The 12,151-nt window shown below is 46.0% G+C and overlaps 1 protein-coding gene across 2 annotated transcripts in view; it reads left to right on the plus strand.

Moving 5' to 3' along the window:
• uggt1 (UDP-glucose glycoprotein glucosyltransferase 1) overlaps window positions 1–9,315 on the plus strand; it is a 31,112-nt gene extending 21,797 nt beyond the window's left edge. For both annotated transcript variants that reach the window (XM_031560263.1, XM_031560264.1), the window contains 12 exons: window positions 90–248; window positions 586–671; window positions 1,002–1,086; window positions 2,652–2,740; window positions 3,025–3,129; window positions 3,815–3,899; window positions 4,551–4,733; window positions 5,531–5,691; window positions 7,637–7,751; window positions 8,089–8,205; window positions 8,769–8,931; window positions 9,093–9,315. In XM_031560263.1, coding sequence (XP_031416123.1) covers window positions 90–248; window positions 586–671; window positions 1,002–1,086; window positions 2,652–2,740; window positions 3,025–3,129; window positions 3,815–3,899; window positions 4,551–4,733; window positions 5,531–5,691; window positions 7,637–7,751; window positions 8,089–8,205; window positions 8,769–8,931; window positions 9,093–9,118 — 1,374 coding nt within the window. In that variant the 3' untranslated portion in view covers window positions 9,119–9,315. The remainder of the gene's footprint in view (window positions 1–89; window positions 249–585; window positions 672–1,001; window positions 1,087–2,651; window positions 2,741–3,024; window positions 3,130–3,814; window positions 3,900–4,550; window positions 4,734–5,530; window positions 5,692–7,636; window positions 7,752–8,088; window positions 8,206–8,768; window positions 8,932–9,092) is intronic.
• The last annotated feature ends 2,836 nt before the right edge of the window (window positions 9,316–12,151 follow it).

Consider the following 12,151-nt stretch of genomic DNA (forward strand, 5'->3'; position numbering starts at 1 on the left):
TGTGTGTGTGTGTGTGTGTGTGTGTGTGTGTGTGTGTGTGTGTGTGTGTGTGTGTGTGTGTGTGTGTGTGTGTGTGTGTGTGTTCTCAGGTGGACAGCGTTGTGCCTGCGGAGTACGAGCTGGAATATTTACTGGTGGAGGGCCACTGTTTCGACGTGAGCACGGGGCAGCCCCCCCGCGGCCTGCAGTTCACCCTGGGCACAGCCTCCAGCCCCGTCATCATGGACACCATCGTCATGGCCAACCTGGTGAGAAAGAGAAGGAGGCTGCAGCCCAGTGATGCTTTAGCTCCCGTGTTCAAACCCTCAGTCTCTCAGTCCAAGGCTAGGTGCTAGTCAAGTGGGAGATCTTGAGAGAAACACACAACTCAGATATAAGAGTTTGTACTTATATACACTTTCTGACTGTAGTGTGTGTGTGTGTGTGTGTGTGTGTGTGTGTGTGTGTGTGTGTGTGTGTGTGTGTGTGTGTGTGTGTGTGTGTGTGTGTGTGTGTGTGTGTGTGTGTGTGTGTGTGTGTGTGTGTGTGTGAGTGAGAGAGAGAGAGAGAGATATTTTACTCTGATGTGTAATCTCTCTTTCACAGGGCTACTTCCAGCTCAAGGCTAACCCGGGAGCCTGGGTGTTGAAACTCCGCAAGGGCAGGTCTGAGGACATCTACAAGATCTACAGGTCTGTCTGTGTCCTTGTGTGTGTGCGCTTTTACTTGTGTGTTTGTTTATTTGTGTGTGCGTGCTCTTTGCTTGTCTGTTTATTAGTGTGTATGTGTGTGTGTGTGTGTGAGCGTGTGCGTGCGATAGTAAGGGCTTTTTTGCTTGTGTGGTTGTGTGTGTGTGTGTGTAGAGGTCATATAAACTATTTTTACTTGTCTGTGTGCGTGAGTGTGCATTCGTGTGAATGTGTTTATGTGTGTGTGTGTGTGTGTGTGTGTGTGTGTGTGTGTGTGTCAAGAGGTCGTTGAGACATCTAAATAATTTAGTGTCCCTGTCCCTCTCCTGTCAGCCATGATGGCACCGACTCCCCTGCAGACGCTGATGATCTCATCGTGGTCCTGAACAACTTCAAGAGCAAGATCATTAAAGTGAAGGTGAGTAAGAGAGGCTCTCAAAGGCACAGCTGCTGGCCGTCATGGGGGGGGGCGGGGCGGGGAGCGGGGAGCATCACTCAAAAAACCCAAACGTACCTTTTGCAGGGATATACGCTTATATGTGTTTGTTATAGTTGCAACTTTTCACACGTTTAAATGTGTGGATGGGCCAATCTTCAGTTCTATATATTCTGTTATTTGTGAACATTACGACTGAATGAAGCTCTTGTTATATATCTGTGAGGACAGTGGCTAACATGCACTGTGATACACTGGACTGGTCTCATTGTGGAGATCGCACTGTCTGACTGACACAGACAGACAGACAAGCTTACAGGTAAACATGCAGGGTGATGACAGACAGACAGACAGACAGACAGACAGACAGACAGACAGACAGACAGACAGACAGACAGACAGACAGACAGACAGACAGACTATTTCTTGTGTGCAGCTTCAGACAGCAAAGGGCTGCAGCAGTTTAGAGGAGGCAGCCTGATCTCCCCTCAGCCCTCTTATTACACCGGACAGCCTGTCAGCTCTAATCACCACTTGTTTGCTCATCTCTGTGTGGTGTGTGTGTGTGTCTGTGTGTGTCTGTGTGTGTCTGTGTGTGTGTGTGTGTGTGTGTGTGTGTGTGTGTGTGTGTGTGTGTGTGTGTGTGTGAGAGAGAGAGAGAGAGAGAGAGAGAGAGAAAGAGTGCACATGCGCTGAGTGTGTATGTGTGTGGTCTCTGTATGAGAACAAGTTTGTGAGAAGCTGTGTGTGTGTATCTTTGAGTGTGTGTGTAGTAGTAGTGGAATCATTCCTGTTGGCCATAGTTTCACCACACGCTAAAAGAGACAAGTAAGACAGTTAAGAGAGTGTGTGTGTGTGTGTGTGTGTGTGTGTGTGTGTGTGTGTCTCTGTGTTTGTGTGTGTGTGTCTGTGTGTGTCTGTGTGTGTCTGTGTGTGTGTGTGTGTGTGTGTGTCTGTGTGTGTCTGTGTGTGTGTCTCTCTCTGTGTGTGTGTGTGTGTGTGTGTGTGTGTGTGTGTGTGTGTGTGTGTGTGTGTGTGTGTGTGTGTCACTTCAGGTTTCTACTCCCAAGTTTGCCTGATATCTTTGTCACACAAGGAACAGTAACACACACACCCACACACATTCGGTCTTATTTACAAATCCTATTACAGTTTCCGACAATAGCCCAGCCTTCTGAATAGCCATTCTTTCTTACTTGAGCAGTCCCTACTGTTACGTTCAGGAGGGAAGATAGGAGAAAGTGTAGAGGTAGTTGGAATAAATTGTCTTCACCCACATAACACTTGCACCCTCTCACTGTACCTGATCTGTTGTTACACGTTCACGGCTCCGCCATATAGAAAGAGCCCAATTTACATGTCATAACGTTTTTTTAAAACTTGCAATTTAACTGCAATTTTTTGTTAAATGTATGTGTTAAAGTTGATCACAAAAAAAAGAGTTTTTAAACTCTTGTACAGTGCACTGAAGGCGTCTCATGGGTATGGATGCTGAAGCCTGTTAAAGGTGGCGGTGGTGTGTGTGTGTGTGTGTCTCTGTGCTACAGGTCCAGAAGAAGCCGGAGAAGATGAACGAGGATCTGCTGAGTGATGACGTCCACGAGAACGACTCGGGGTTCTGGGAGTCTCTCACGCGGTTCGTGCTCCGTTTAACCCCTGCAGGCTCCGGCCTCCTGCGGGCCTCGCGTTCTCTTTTCCTCCCTCCGTCCCATATCTTGCTTTGGAAGAGCACCTGTAGTACTGAAACATCATCACCAACCGGAAACTCTGTGTTATTTTGCAGTTGAACTCTCTTCTATCCCTCTGTGTGTGTGTATGTGTGTGTGTACAGAGGGGGTGGTGAGGTTGAATGGAAGCACTCCTGTACACATTCTTGCACTCACACTCCCATTAAACTCCAGTGTTTTGTCATTTCCACAGAGGGTTCACGGGCGGAAGCAAAGTGGAAGAGAGCAAGCAGGAGAAGGAGTCTGTCCTCAACATCTTCTCCCTGGCCTCGGGGCACCTGTACGAGCGCTTCCTCAGGTGAGCTGCCCCCAGACACCACCGACTCCTCCGGGGGACACAGTAACCATGGGAACGCTAATTCAAAAATTCTAAAAAAAAGGATTTTATTTCTGACAAAATGGTGTGAAACGGCACCTGGAGATGTCATTGATTTAACATTTGCCGTCCGAATCAGAAACATTGACAGAATCCAACGGATAGAGAGAAATAAGCCTTAATTTTTGGGGCGAAAATGTCAGACCGTTAGGGTGCGCTACATATTTTAGTTAAGAGTCGGCAAGAGAAAGGTAGTCTTAACTTTAGCGTGACCTCTGCGACATTGTGACATTCTCCGACATTTTGCTTTAATGCCGAAACGTTCCCCTCTGGATCAGGACGAGCTTGGTTTAGAGTCCCCATGGCTTTATGTGAGGGTTGGTGATCTTTGGAATTGCCACTTCCGATCAGGCCCGATATCATTCCTGCTGATTGCATTAATTCCGTTTGAAGGTCAGTAAGATGGAGAGAGAGCGAGAGAAAGGGACATACTCAGAAGGGGAAAGGGAGAGAGGGAGAGGGAGAGGGAGAGGGAAAGGGAAAGGGAGAGGGAGAGGGAGAGGGAAAGGGAGAGGGAGAGAGAGAGGGAGAGGGAGAGGGAGTGTGGATCCCAGCTTAAATCTCACGAGAACTGAACTGACATGGTTCCGTTCCTCTGTCTTTCCAGGATTATGATGCTCTCAGTAATAAAGAACACCAAGACACCCGTCAAGTTCTGGTTCCTGAAGAATTACCTGTCTCCCACTTTCAAGGCAAGTATCTGCCGTAAAAGTCCCTATGAACATCCGCAACCATCGGACTGAAAAAGCATCGTGGCTCTTCATTTCCTCAGTGATGTTATTGAGTATCTGGACCCACAAGCTCCAAGTCATTCATGGGTTGTCTTAATAATAAAAAAATCAATGGGCAAAACTAAATCGGTTTCAGTGGCGCGGCTTCACAGAAAATGTAACATTTTGTTTCCGATTCATCGGATATTTTTAATGGATATAATAATTGAATGGATATAATAATTGTCCTGTGATGTAATGTGTTTTTGGAAGCATGACTAATAGTCTCCACCGGGGAAAACTAATGTTGGCTGATAACCAAAACCAATTTTGCAACATATCAGTTTACTAGCCAATATCTGTTATTGGCAGAAACCCATTTTTTATGCATATCCCTCTTCATCTCTTTTTGCATTATACATTTTAACTCCCCCCCCCCCCCCCCCCCCTCTCACTTTCTAGAGTTTTTGGCTCAATTCAATGGTCTTCATCTTGTTGGAGTTCATCTCTCTCTCATTCTCTCTTTTTTTGAGTTTATAGTCCGATTCAATGGTCTTTTGTCTTTATCTTGCTGGAATTCATCTTTCTCTCTCTCTCTCTCTCTCTCTCTCTCTCATTCTCTCGCTCTCTCAGGAGTTTATCCCCTACATGGCGGAACAGCATGGCTTCCAGTATGAGCTCATCCAGTACAAGTGGCCCCGCTGGTTACACCAGCAGACAGAGAAGCAGCGCATCATCTGGGGCTACAAGATCCTCTTCCTGGACGTGCTCTTCCCGCTGGCCGTCGACAAGATCATATTTGTGGACGCCGACCAGGTACTGCTCAGAGACTGCAGACCGGAGCCCACGAGCTGATCCAGAGTCAGACACTAGTCCCTTTTATACAGTCTGTTCAGGGGGGGGGGGGGGGGATGTTGGTGCTTTATTCCGCCTCGCCGTTCTGTATAAAATGGTACGAACGCGGGATGGGGAGGGGTCATTGTCCTTCTGCCTTTAAGCCGGCAGCGGAAGTAGTCACAGAGCTGGATTAACGTCTGTGTAAAAGGGAGAGCCGGCGTGGTGGGATAGGGGTGTGACGCAGCCTAGCAGCTAACCAGAATTAGGCAAATCTACTGTACTGTTGTCAGAACAGAAGGATAAGCATAAACATGTTTTACATGATGCGCACCAACTGTCTGCTGAAACTCAGCACAGCTCAGAGCATCAGAGGATTAGTCTTATTTGCTGTACACTACTGCCCTCTAGAGGAAGTATATAGTATGGATGTTTTTACCGTGATAAGGGCAACCACATGCTTATAAAAATTAGATACACCACAAAATAAGTACACATGTAGATTCAAAAATAACATCATATCAAAATGAAAAAAGCAGCAGCAGATATGACCTTGGTTTGTTTCACATGCATCTCAATATTGCTGAAATTATTTTAAAGCATTATTATTTATACCTTTCTTTTAAAAGACGATGAAAATGAAGTGTGTACTAACACTCATACGAAATGATTCAAGAAGCCAATGACATGGGGATGAATGGGACTGCGAGAAGAAGTTCTCTTGTACTGTATCAAAGTAAGAGTCCCCTCTGTGTGTCTCTCTCTCTGTCTGTCCTCAGATAGTCCGCACTGACCTGAAGGAGCTGCGTGACTTTGACCTGGAGGGGGCGCCCTATGGCTACACGCCCTTCTGCGAAAGCCGGCGGGAGATGGACGGCTACCGCTTCTGGAAATCTGGCTACTGGGCCAGTCACCTGGCTGGACGCAAGTACCACATCAGGTAGGGCCAGACGCAACACCGCAGCGACAGGAAGAGTGTGTGATTGCATGTGTATGTGTGGTCTATGGTGTTTGTGTGTGTGTGTGACATTTAAATGTTTTCATAAGTGAGGGATCGGTGGCATTTTGGAGGCTGTGGTGTGAATGTGAGTGACCTTTAGATGTGTCCCTGTTAGACTTGATTTCCTTGTTTATGAGAGACTGTGTGTGTGTGTGTGTGTGTGTGTGTGTGTGTGTGTGTGTGTGTGTGTGTGTGTGTGTGTGTGTGTGTGTGTGTGTGTGTGTGTGTGTGTGTGTGTGTGTGTGTGTGTGTGTGTGTGTGTGTGTGTGTGTGTGTGTGTGTGTCTTGACTGAAACTCCCTCTCCTCATTATTGTATGTCTCCAAGTGAGTGTTACTTCTGCTGGTACACTGTCACTAATAACACAAGGCACACTGGCACACTAATATATCTTAAAATTAGTAATGTTTTTATTTAGCCTAGAATGAACATATCAACTTGTTATAGGTTTGGTAAGTTAAGACCGCAAATACACTTTTGTGAAGAAGTTAAATAACAACTGAACAGTTTAATAAATAGCTTACTAATTATTTTGCCTTTCTTAAGTAGCCTTTGTTGGTTTGTCTGTCATTTAGAGGTAGAACATTTCCAATATCCACATACAGCTCTCCGGTCTGAATTAACCAAAGCTAGACACAAACAACACAAAGCGTACTTCACTTCTGCAGCTAGATAGCATTTGACTCTGGTGCGGATTTTGTCCTAATGTGGTCCCCCCCATACACACAGAGACACACACAGAGACACACACAGAGACACACACAGAGACACACACAGAGACACACACAGAGACACACACAGAGACACACACAGAGACACACACAGAGACACACACAGAGACACACACAGAGACACAGACACACAGACACACACACAGACACACACACAGACACACACACAGACACACACACAGACACACACACACACACAGACACACACACAGACACACACACACACACAGACACACACACACAGACACACACACAGACCCACACACAGACCCACACACAGACCCACACACAGACCCACACACAGACCCACACACAGACAGACACACACACAGACACACACACAGACACACACACAGACACACACACAGACACACACACAGACACACACACAGACACACACACAGACACACACACAGACACACACACAGACACACACACAGACACACACAGACACACCCCATAGCCGCTGTGTAATCATTCCTCTAGGGGGAGAACTGTAGACCTTGAGCGGAGCCCTGCACCAGAGCAGGGTGAGGGCGGCGGCGGTGGTTTGACATTTAGAGTGCTGCTGTAGCCAGCAGAGATGAACGATCATCCCTAAATGTGATTCACTTATCTCAGCAGCAGGAAAGGGTTTATAGATCACATTTTGGTGAATTCTCATAGGCCAAGCTATATTGATTTTATAAATCTCTGAAACACTTTATATTACATTGTGTAATGATATGCCGTACCATAATGTAGTTACAGTATGTCATAGTGTGTGCAATACACACTACACTGCAGTGTTTAACCATCTCTACTTCATGACCACTATGACTATAAAGACACAGAACCGTAATTCTAAAAACCAAACTAAACCTTAAAACCTTAGTTCTGTGTAATAAATAATGTTATTACACATTAATACATAGTTTATTACAGTGTTATTAAATGTGACAGGCCATAATGTGTTCCCTGTGACTGCAAGTCACTGGTGATGATGGAGCTAAGGGGCATGTAATATTAAGTGTTGCCTGAATCTCTGACCCCCCCCCCCCCCTCCCCCTCTCTCTGTGTGTGTCTGTGTGTGTCTCTCTGTGTGTGTCTGTGTGTGTGTCTGACCCCCCCCCCCCCCCCCCCCCCTCTCTCTCTTTCTCTCTCTCTGTGTGACAGTGCCCTGTACGTGGTGGACCTGAAGAAGTTCCGGAAGATTGCAGCAGGGGACCGCCTGAGGGGGCAGTATCAGGGTCTCAGCCAAGACCCCAATAGCCTCTCCAATCTGGACCAGGTGAGACCCATTTCAACTGGATGGCCCGCTCACTATGCGCCGCTAACTAATGTTGACACTGTGACGGCTATTATTATTACTTCAAATAGTGCTAACTATATAGCAGTATATGTATATAGAAGTAGAAAATACATTAAAATAGTTTATAGTTATTGACTACCAATATCCATATAGCAGCATCAAAAGAAATAGTCAAAATAGTTAAAATGGTAAATATTTGCATGGGCTAAATGAAAGGTTTCGAGGTGGGTGGTTGGTGTATTTGGTGAAGTACACTGAGACGTGGGTACACAGTGCTGATGTAAGCTCCCCCCCCCCCCCCTGCTGCTCTCCTCAGGATCTGCCCAACAACATGATCCACCAGGTGCCCATCAAGTCTCTCCCCCAGGAGTGGCTCTGGTGTGAGACCTGGTGCGATGAGACATCCAAGAAGAAGGCCAAGACTATCGATCTGGTGGGTGGATGGCAACCTGCCTCTCTCCTCTTGTTTATCTCACTATAATTCTGGTTAAAGCATTCACCATGCTTTTACAGTAGTTTTGGCTCTGACTGGCTTTAACATTTTCTTTTTTATCAGGCGTCGTAGGTTATAGTTTTTGGAACTCCCTAGAGGACTATTGCCTCTCAACCCAATATAGAACCAATTATTACACGGCTCTTCTTAATGCTGTAGAATGCTCCATTCACTTGAATGGGGCTTCCCAACGTTCTGTGGTCAACTGTTTTTCCATATTTGACCGTTGCTATGCATAATTGACCGCTGTCAAGGGAAGTGGCCTTTTTGCCTCGGATTCACGTCTTTCGTAGCACTCCGCAAGTAGTCCGGTAATTTATCAACCTCTGTGTATTCCGTTGCTTAGCGACGTCAGCTGATCTGATCTTGAGTTTCAGCTGACAGTTGAGCAGCTGTGTTCTAAACCCAATATAGAACCAAATAGAAGATATCTCCACTTCCTCTGCGATAGCACAACAGCATGCCTCTGAGCCCAACCATAACGCCTGTTTTCCCCCCACCAGTGTAATAACCCCCAGACCAAAGAGCCCAAGCTGCAGGCTGCCGTGCGCATCGTGGCCGAGTGGAGCGACTACGACCAGGAGGTCAAGCGCCTCTATGGAAAGTTCCAGAAGGAGAAGGAGACGGGAGGGACCAGCGCTGAAAAGCCTCAGAGCACAAGCCCGGGTGGGTCCAGTGGAGTGCTGACACACTCTCTGTCTTAAAGAGCTGAAGAGATAAGGATGGAGATGGCTTTACTAACTATGCTTTTTGCCTCTCTTTCTGTTTCTTTGTCTCACTCTCCCTCCCTTTTTTCTTCTCTCCCTTTTTCTCTCTCTCTGTTGCAGGTACTGACGAGCATATTGAACTGTGAGCACAGCCCTTACAATTAAGGAAAACTTGACTCTGTTTAAAGAGTTTTTTTTGTGGTTTTGTTGGGATTTTTTGTTTTGTTTGTTTTGTTTGTTTGTTTTTTTTTTTTTTTTAGCAGAAGTCCATTCTCATGGAACATGGCTGCTATGATGAACTTGCTACGCTGAGAGACTTGATTAAAAAAAAATCCTATCCGTCTTTGGTTTGACATTAGCAGTGGTGGCGTAGAGGTGTAGGGCCGTAGACCTGATGTTGGTGTTGCTGTTTGTGTTGGTGTTGGTTAGTGTTTGGGAGAACAGAGGGGTCAAGGGTCATATTTCACACACACAGAGAGAGTTGGTTACATCATGCTCCATTCCATACCCTTTCTGTTGGAGTTGACCTGACTTCAGAGACCAGGTGTACACACACACACACACACACACACACACACACACACACACACACACACACACACACACACACACACAGCACACACACACACACACACAATGCATACGTTTTCATACAAACTTTGGCAGAGATGTCATGGTGGCAATAGGGGCCTAATGTTGTGATTTATTTGCTGTACAATGCAAATTGATTTATTGATTGATTGGCCAATGTTATAATATTTACTTTTGTAGTAAAACATCCTCAGTAGTATGTGGCTTATAATCTTCTGAATCTTCTTAACTTCTGTGTGTGTGTGTGTGTGTGCATGCGTGCGTGTGTGTGAGAGAGAGGGATGGGTACAGATAGAGAATGAGTGAGATTGTGTGTGTGAGAGAGGGACAGGGGGATAGATAGAGAATGAGTGAGATTGTGTGTGTGTGTGTGTGTGTGTGTGTGTGTGTGTGTGTGTGTGTGTGTGTGTGTGTGTGTGTGTGTGTGTGTGTGTGTGTGTGTGTGTGTGTGTGTGTGTGTGTGTGTGTGTGTGAGAGAGGGACAGGGGGATAGATAGAGAATGAGTGAGTGTCTGTGTGTGTGAGGGATCATGTAGGAACTATGGAGTGAAGTCCAACAGGTCTGTGTGTCTTCTGCATTACCTCACACGAGTGGAGCTGTTGTGTATGTGTGTGACGTGTTTCAGACTCTCAAGAGAGATTTTTTTTTTTTTTTTTAACATTAAATAAGAACACTGGTCCCTCTCTTCATAAAGGGTCTCATGTAGAGCAGTGTTAGACTCAGGGAGGATCACTTAGGCCTGCCAGACACACAGTGTGGTGGCATGTCCAGTGTGGGACCATCTGGTCATTTTTGGTCACATGCAGAAGAAGTGGAAGCATTTCTCTAATGCCACTATTGAAGCATTCGTCTAATGCCACTATTTGTTTTCCCTTCTTGTAAGGAATTAGGGGGTCAAAGCCACATGAGAACATCGCACAGTACTGGAGGGGTGGCTGGTTGGCAGTCCCAGGTGTGTGATATCAGACACGTCCCTGCTGTGTTTTTCCACTGGAATATGGAAATGGTTGCTGTGTCCCTGCCGTGTTTTTCCACTGGAATATGTTAGGGAAGTTTGTCTCTCTAGAACCAATAACAGTCCAGAGCCCTAAGAGCTCACGCACAGCTGAAGTGGAAGGGTCCAGTGGGCCACATGTGTTTATGGTGCCATAGTTGGCAGGGTGTTTTGATAATGTCAATATCTGCATTGTCTCCCTCTAGTGGCACCACTTAGAATTGCAAGAGAAGACGACCCAGGTGGATTGATTTATAGCCCGGATTTCTTTGAATGTGTCAGGTTTTTGCTCAGAGGGTAGGGCCACTGATCATGAATTGTGATTTCATCCTCACTTTCAATCTGCTCACAGCCATACAAAAAAGCAAATCTGTGCCTGAAATAGGTTCATGGTCCAAGCCCTCCCATACAGTCCTCTCCTCTCCTCTCCTCTCCTCACCTCCGCTGTTGGCACTCGACCACTTGGCTCTTGGCACTCGACCACTCATGAAGTCTCCTTGTCCCTGGTGAGGTTTCATTCAATGTTCTAAAGGCCTTTTTTTCAACACAGCCCAGCTGGTGAAGAGGAGCGAAGGCCCCTTTGGCCATCATGGCTGTTAGACTTGGGTTTGTTTTTCTGCTGTTCTTTCTGTTTTCTTCTTCTAAGGGTGTCAATCATTCCGGTGGGGGGGATTCGGGAGGGGGGGGGATGAGCAGACTACCTTCTAGTCAATTGTGGAATTTTGTTTGATTCAAAGATTGTAAAGTGATCTCTGGCATATCGATATTTTGTAATAAAACACAACTACCGAATGTGTGTGTTTCCTGTGTGGTGTCCTCCGTTATATGTGAAAACAAGTTAAAGGAAGTGCTGGGGGAAGCTTAGAACTGTCTGTCTGTCGGTGATTAAAATCGGCAAAGCCTGGGTCACTTCCTGTGTCTTGTTCATCTTGAAAAAAAAAAAGAGGTGTACCGGGGACTTGTGTACCCCTCTACACTCCCAGATACTCCACACGTAATCATGTGTGTGTGGGAGATTGCTGTCCTGTTACACAGTCCCGTATATACTCCTGTATACTCCACACGTAATCGTGTGTGTGTGGGAGATTGCTGTCCTGTTACACAGTCCCGTATACTCCTGGATATGTCCCAGGTCTGGGGGGTCTGCCTAGAGCCATTAGTTGCTGTGTTGAATAATCCCCTGGGGGTGCTTGCCAAGGAACATTTGCATTTCACACCTTTGGCCACTAGGTATTCTTCACTTAGTGAAAAGCCATTACACAAATGCTTTTACTAGAAATTAATAAAACACAATTCATCAAGTGAGTAGACATGTAAACTAGTAATATATATATATATGATGTAATCAGTGGCGGCTCCTGAAAAAATTCTCAGGGGGGGCAATTTTTTTGATAATGATTAAGGCGACCCATTCAGTAGGTACATTAAGTTAGCTGATTAGCTCATACAGCAATACCTTTTTGTCCACTATTAGCAGCACACAACAGTAATATGTCCCCTCTTGCTACATAGCTAGAGTAGCAAGTTACAGGTCGAAAGCTAAGGAAGAAAGTTGCATCCAGGAGCCTTCATAAGCAAACATGATGTGGCTCC

This window comes from Clupea harengus, chromosome 22 (assembly GCF_900700415.2).
Source record: "Clupea harengus chromosome 22, Ch_v2.0.2, whole genome shotgun sequence".
NCBI classification, from domain to species: Eukaryota; Metazoa; Chordata; class Actinopteri; order Clupeiformes; family Clupeidae; genus Clupea; species Clupea harengus.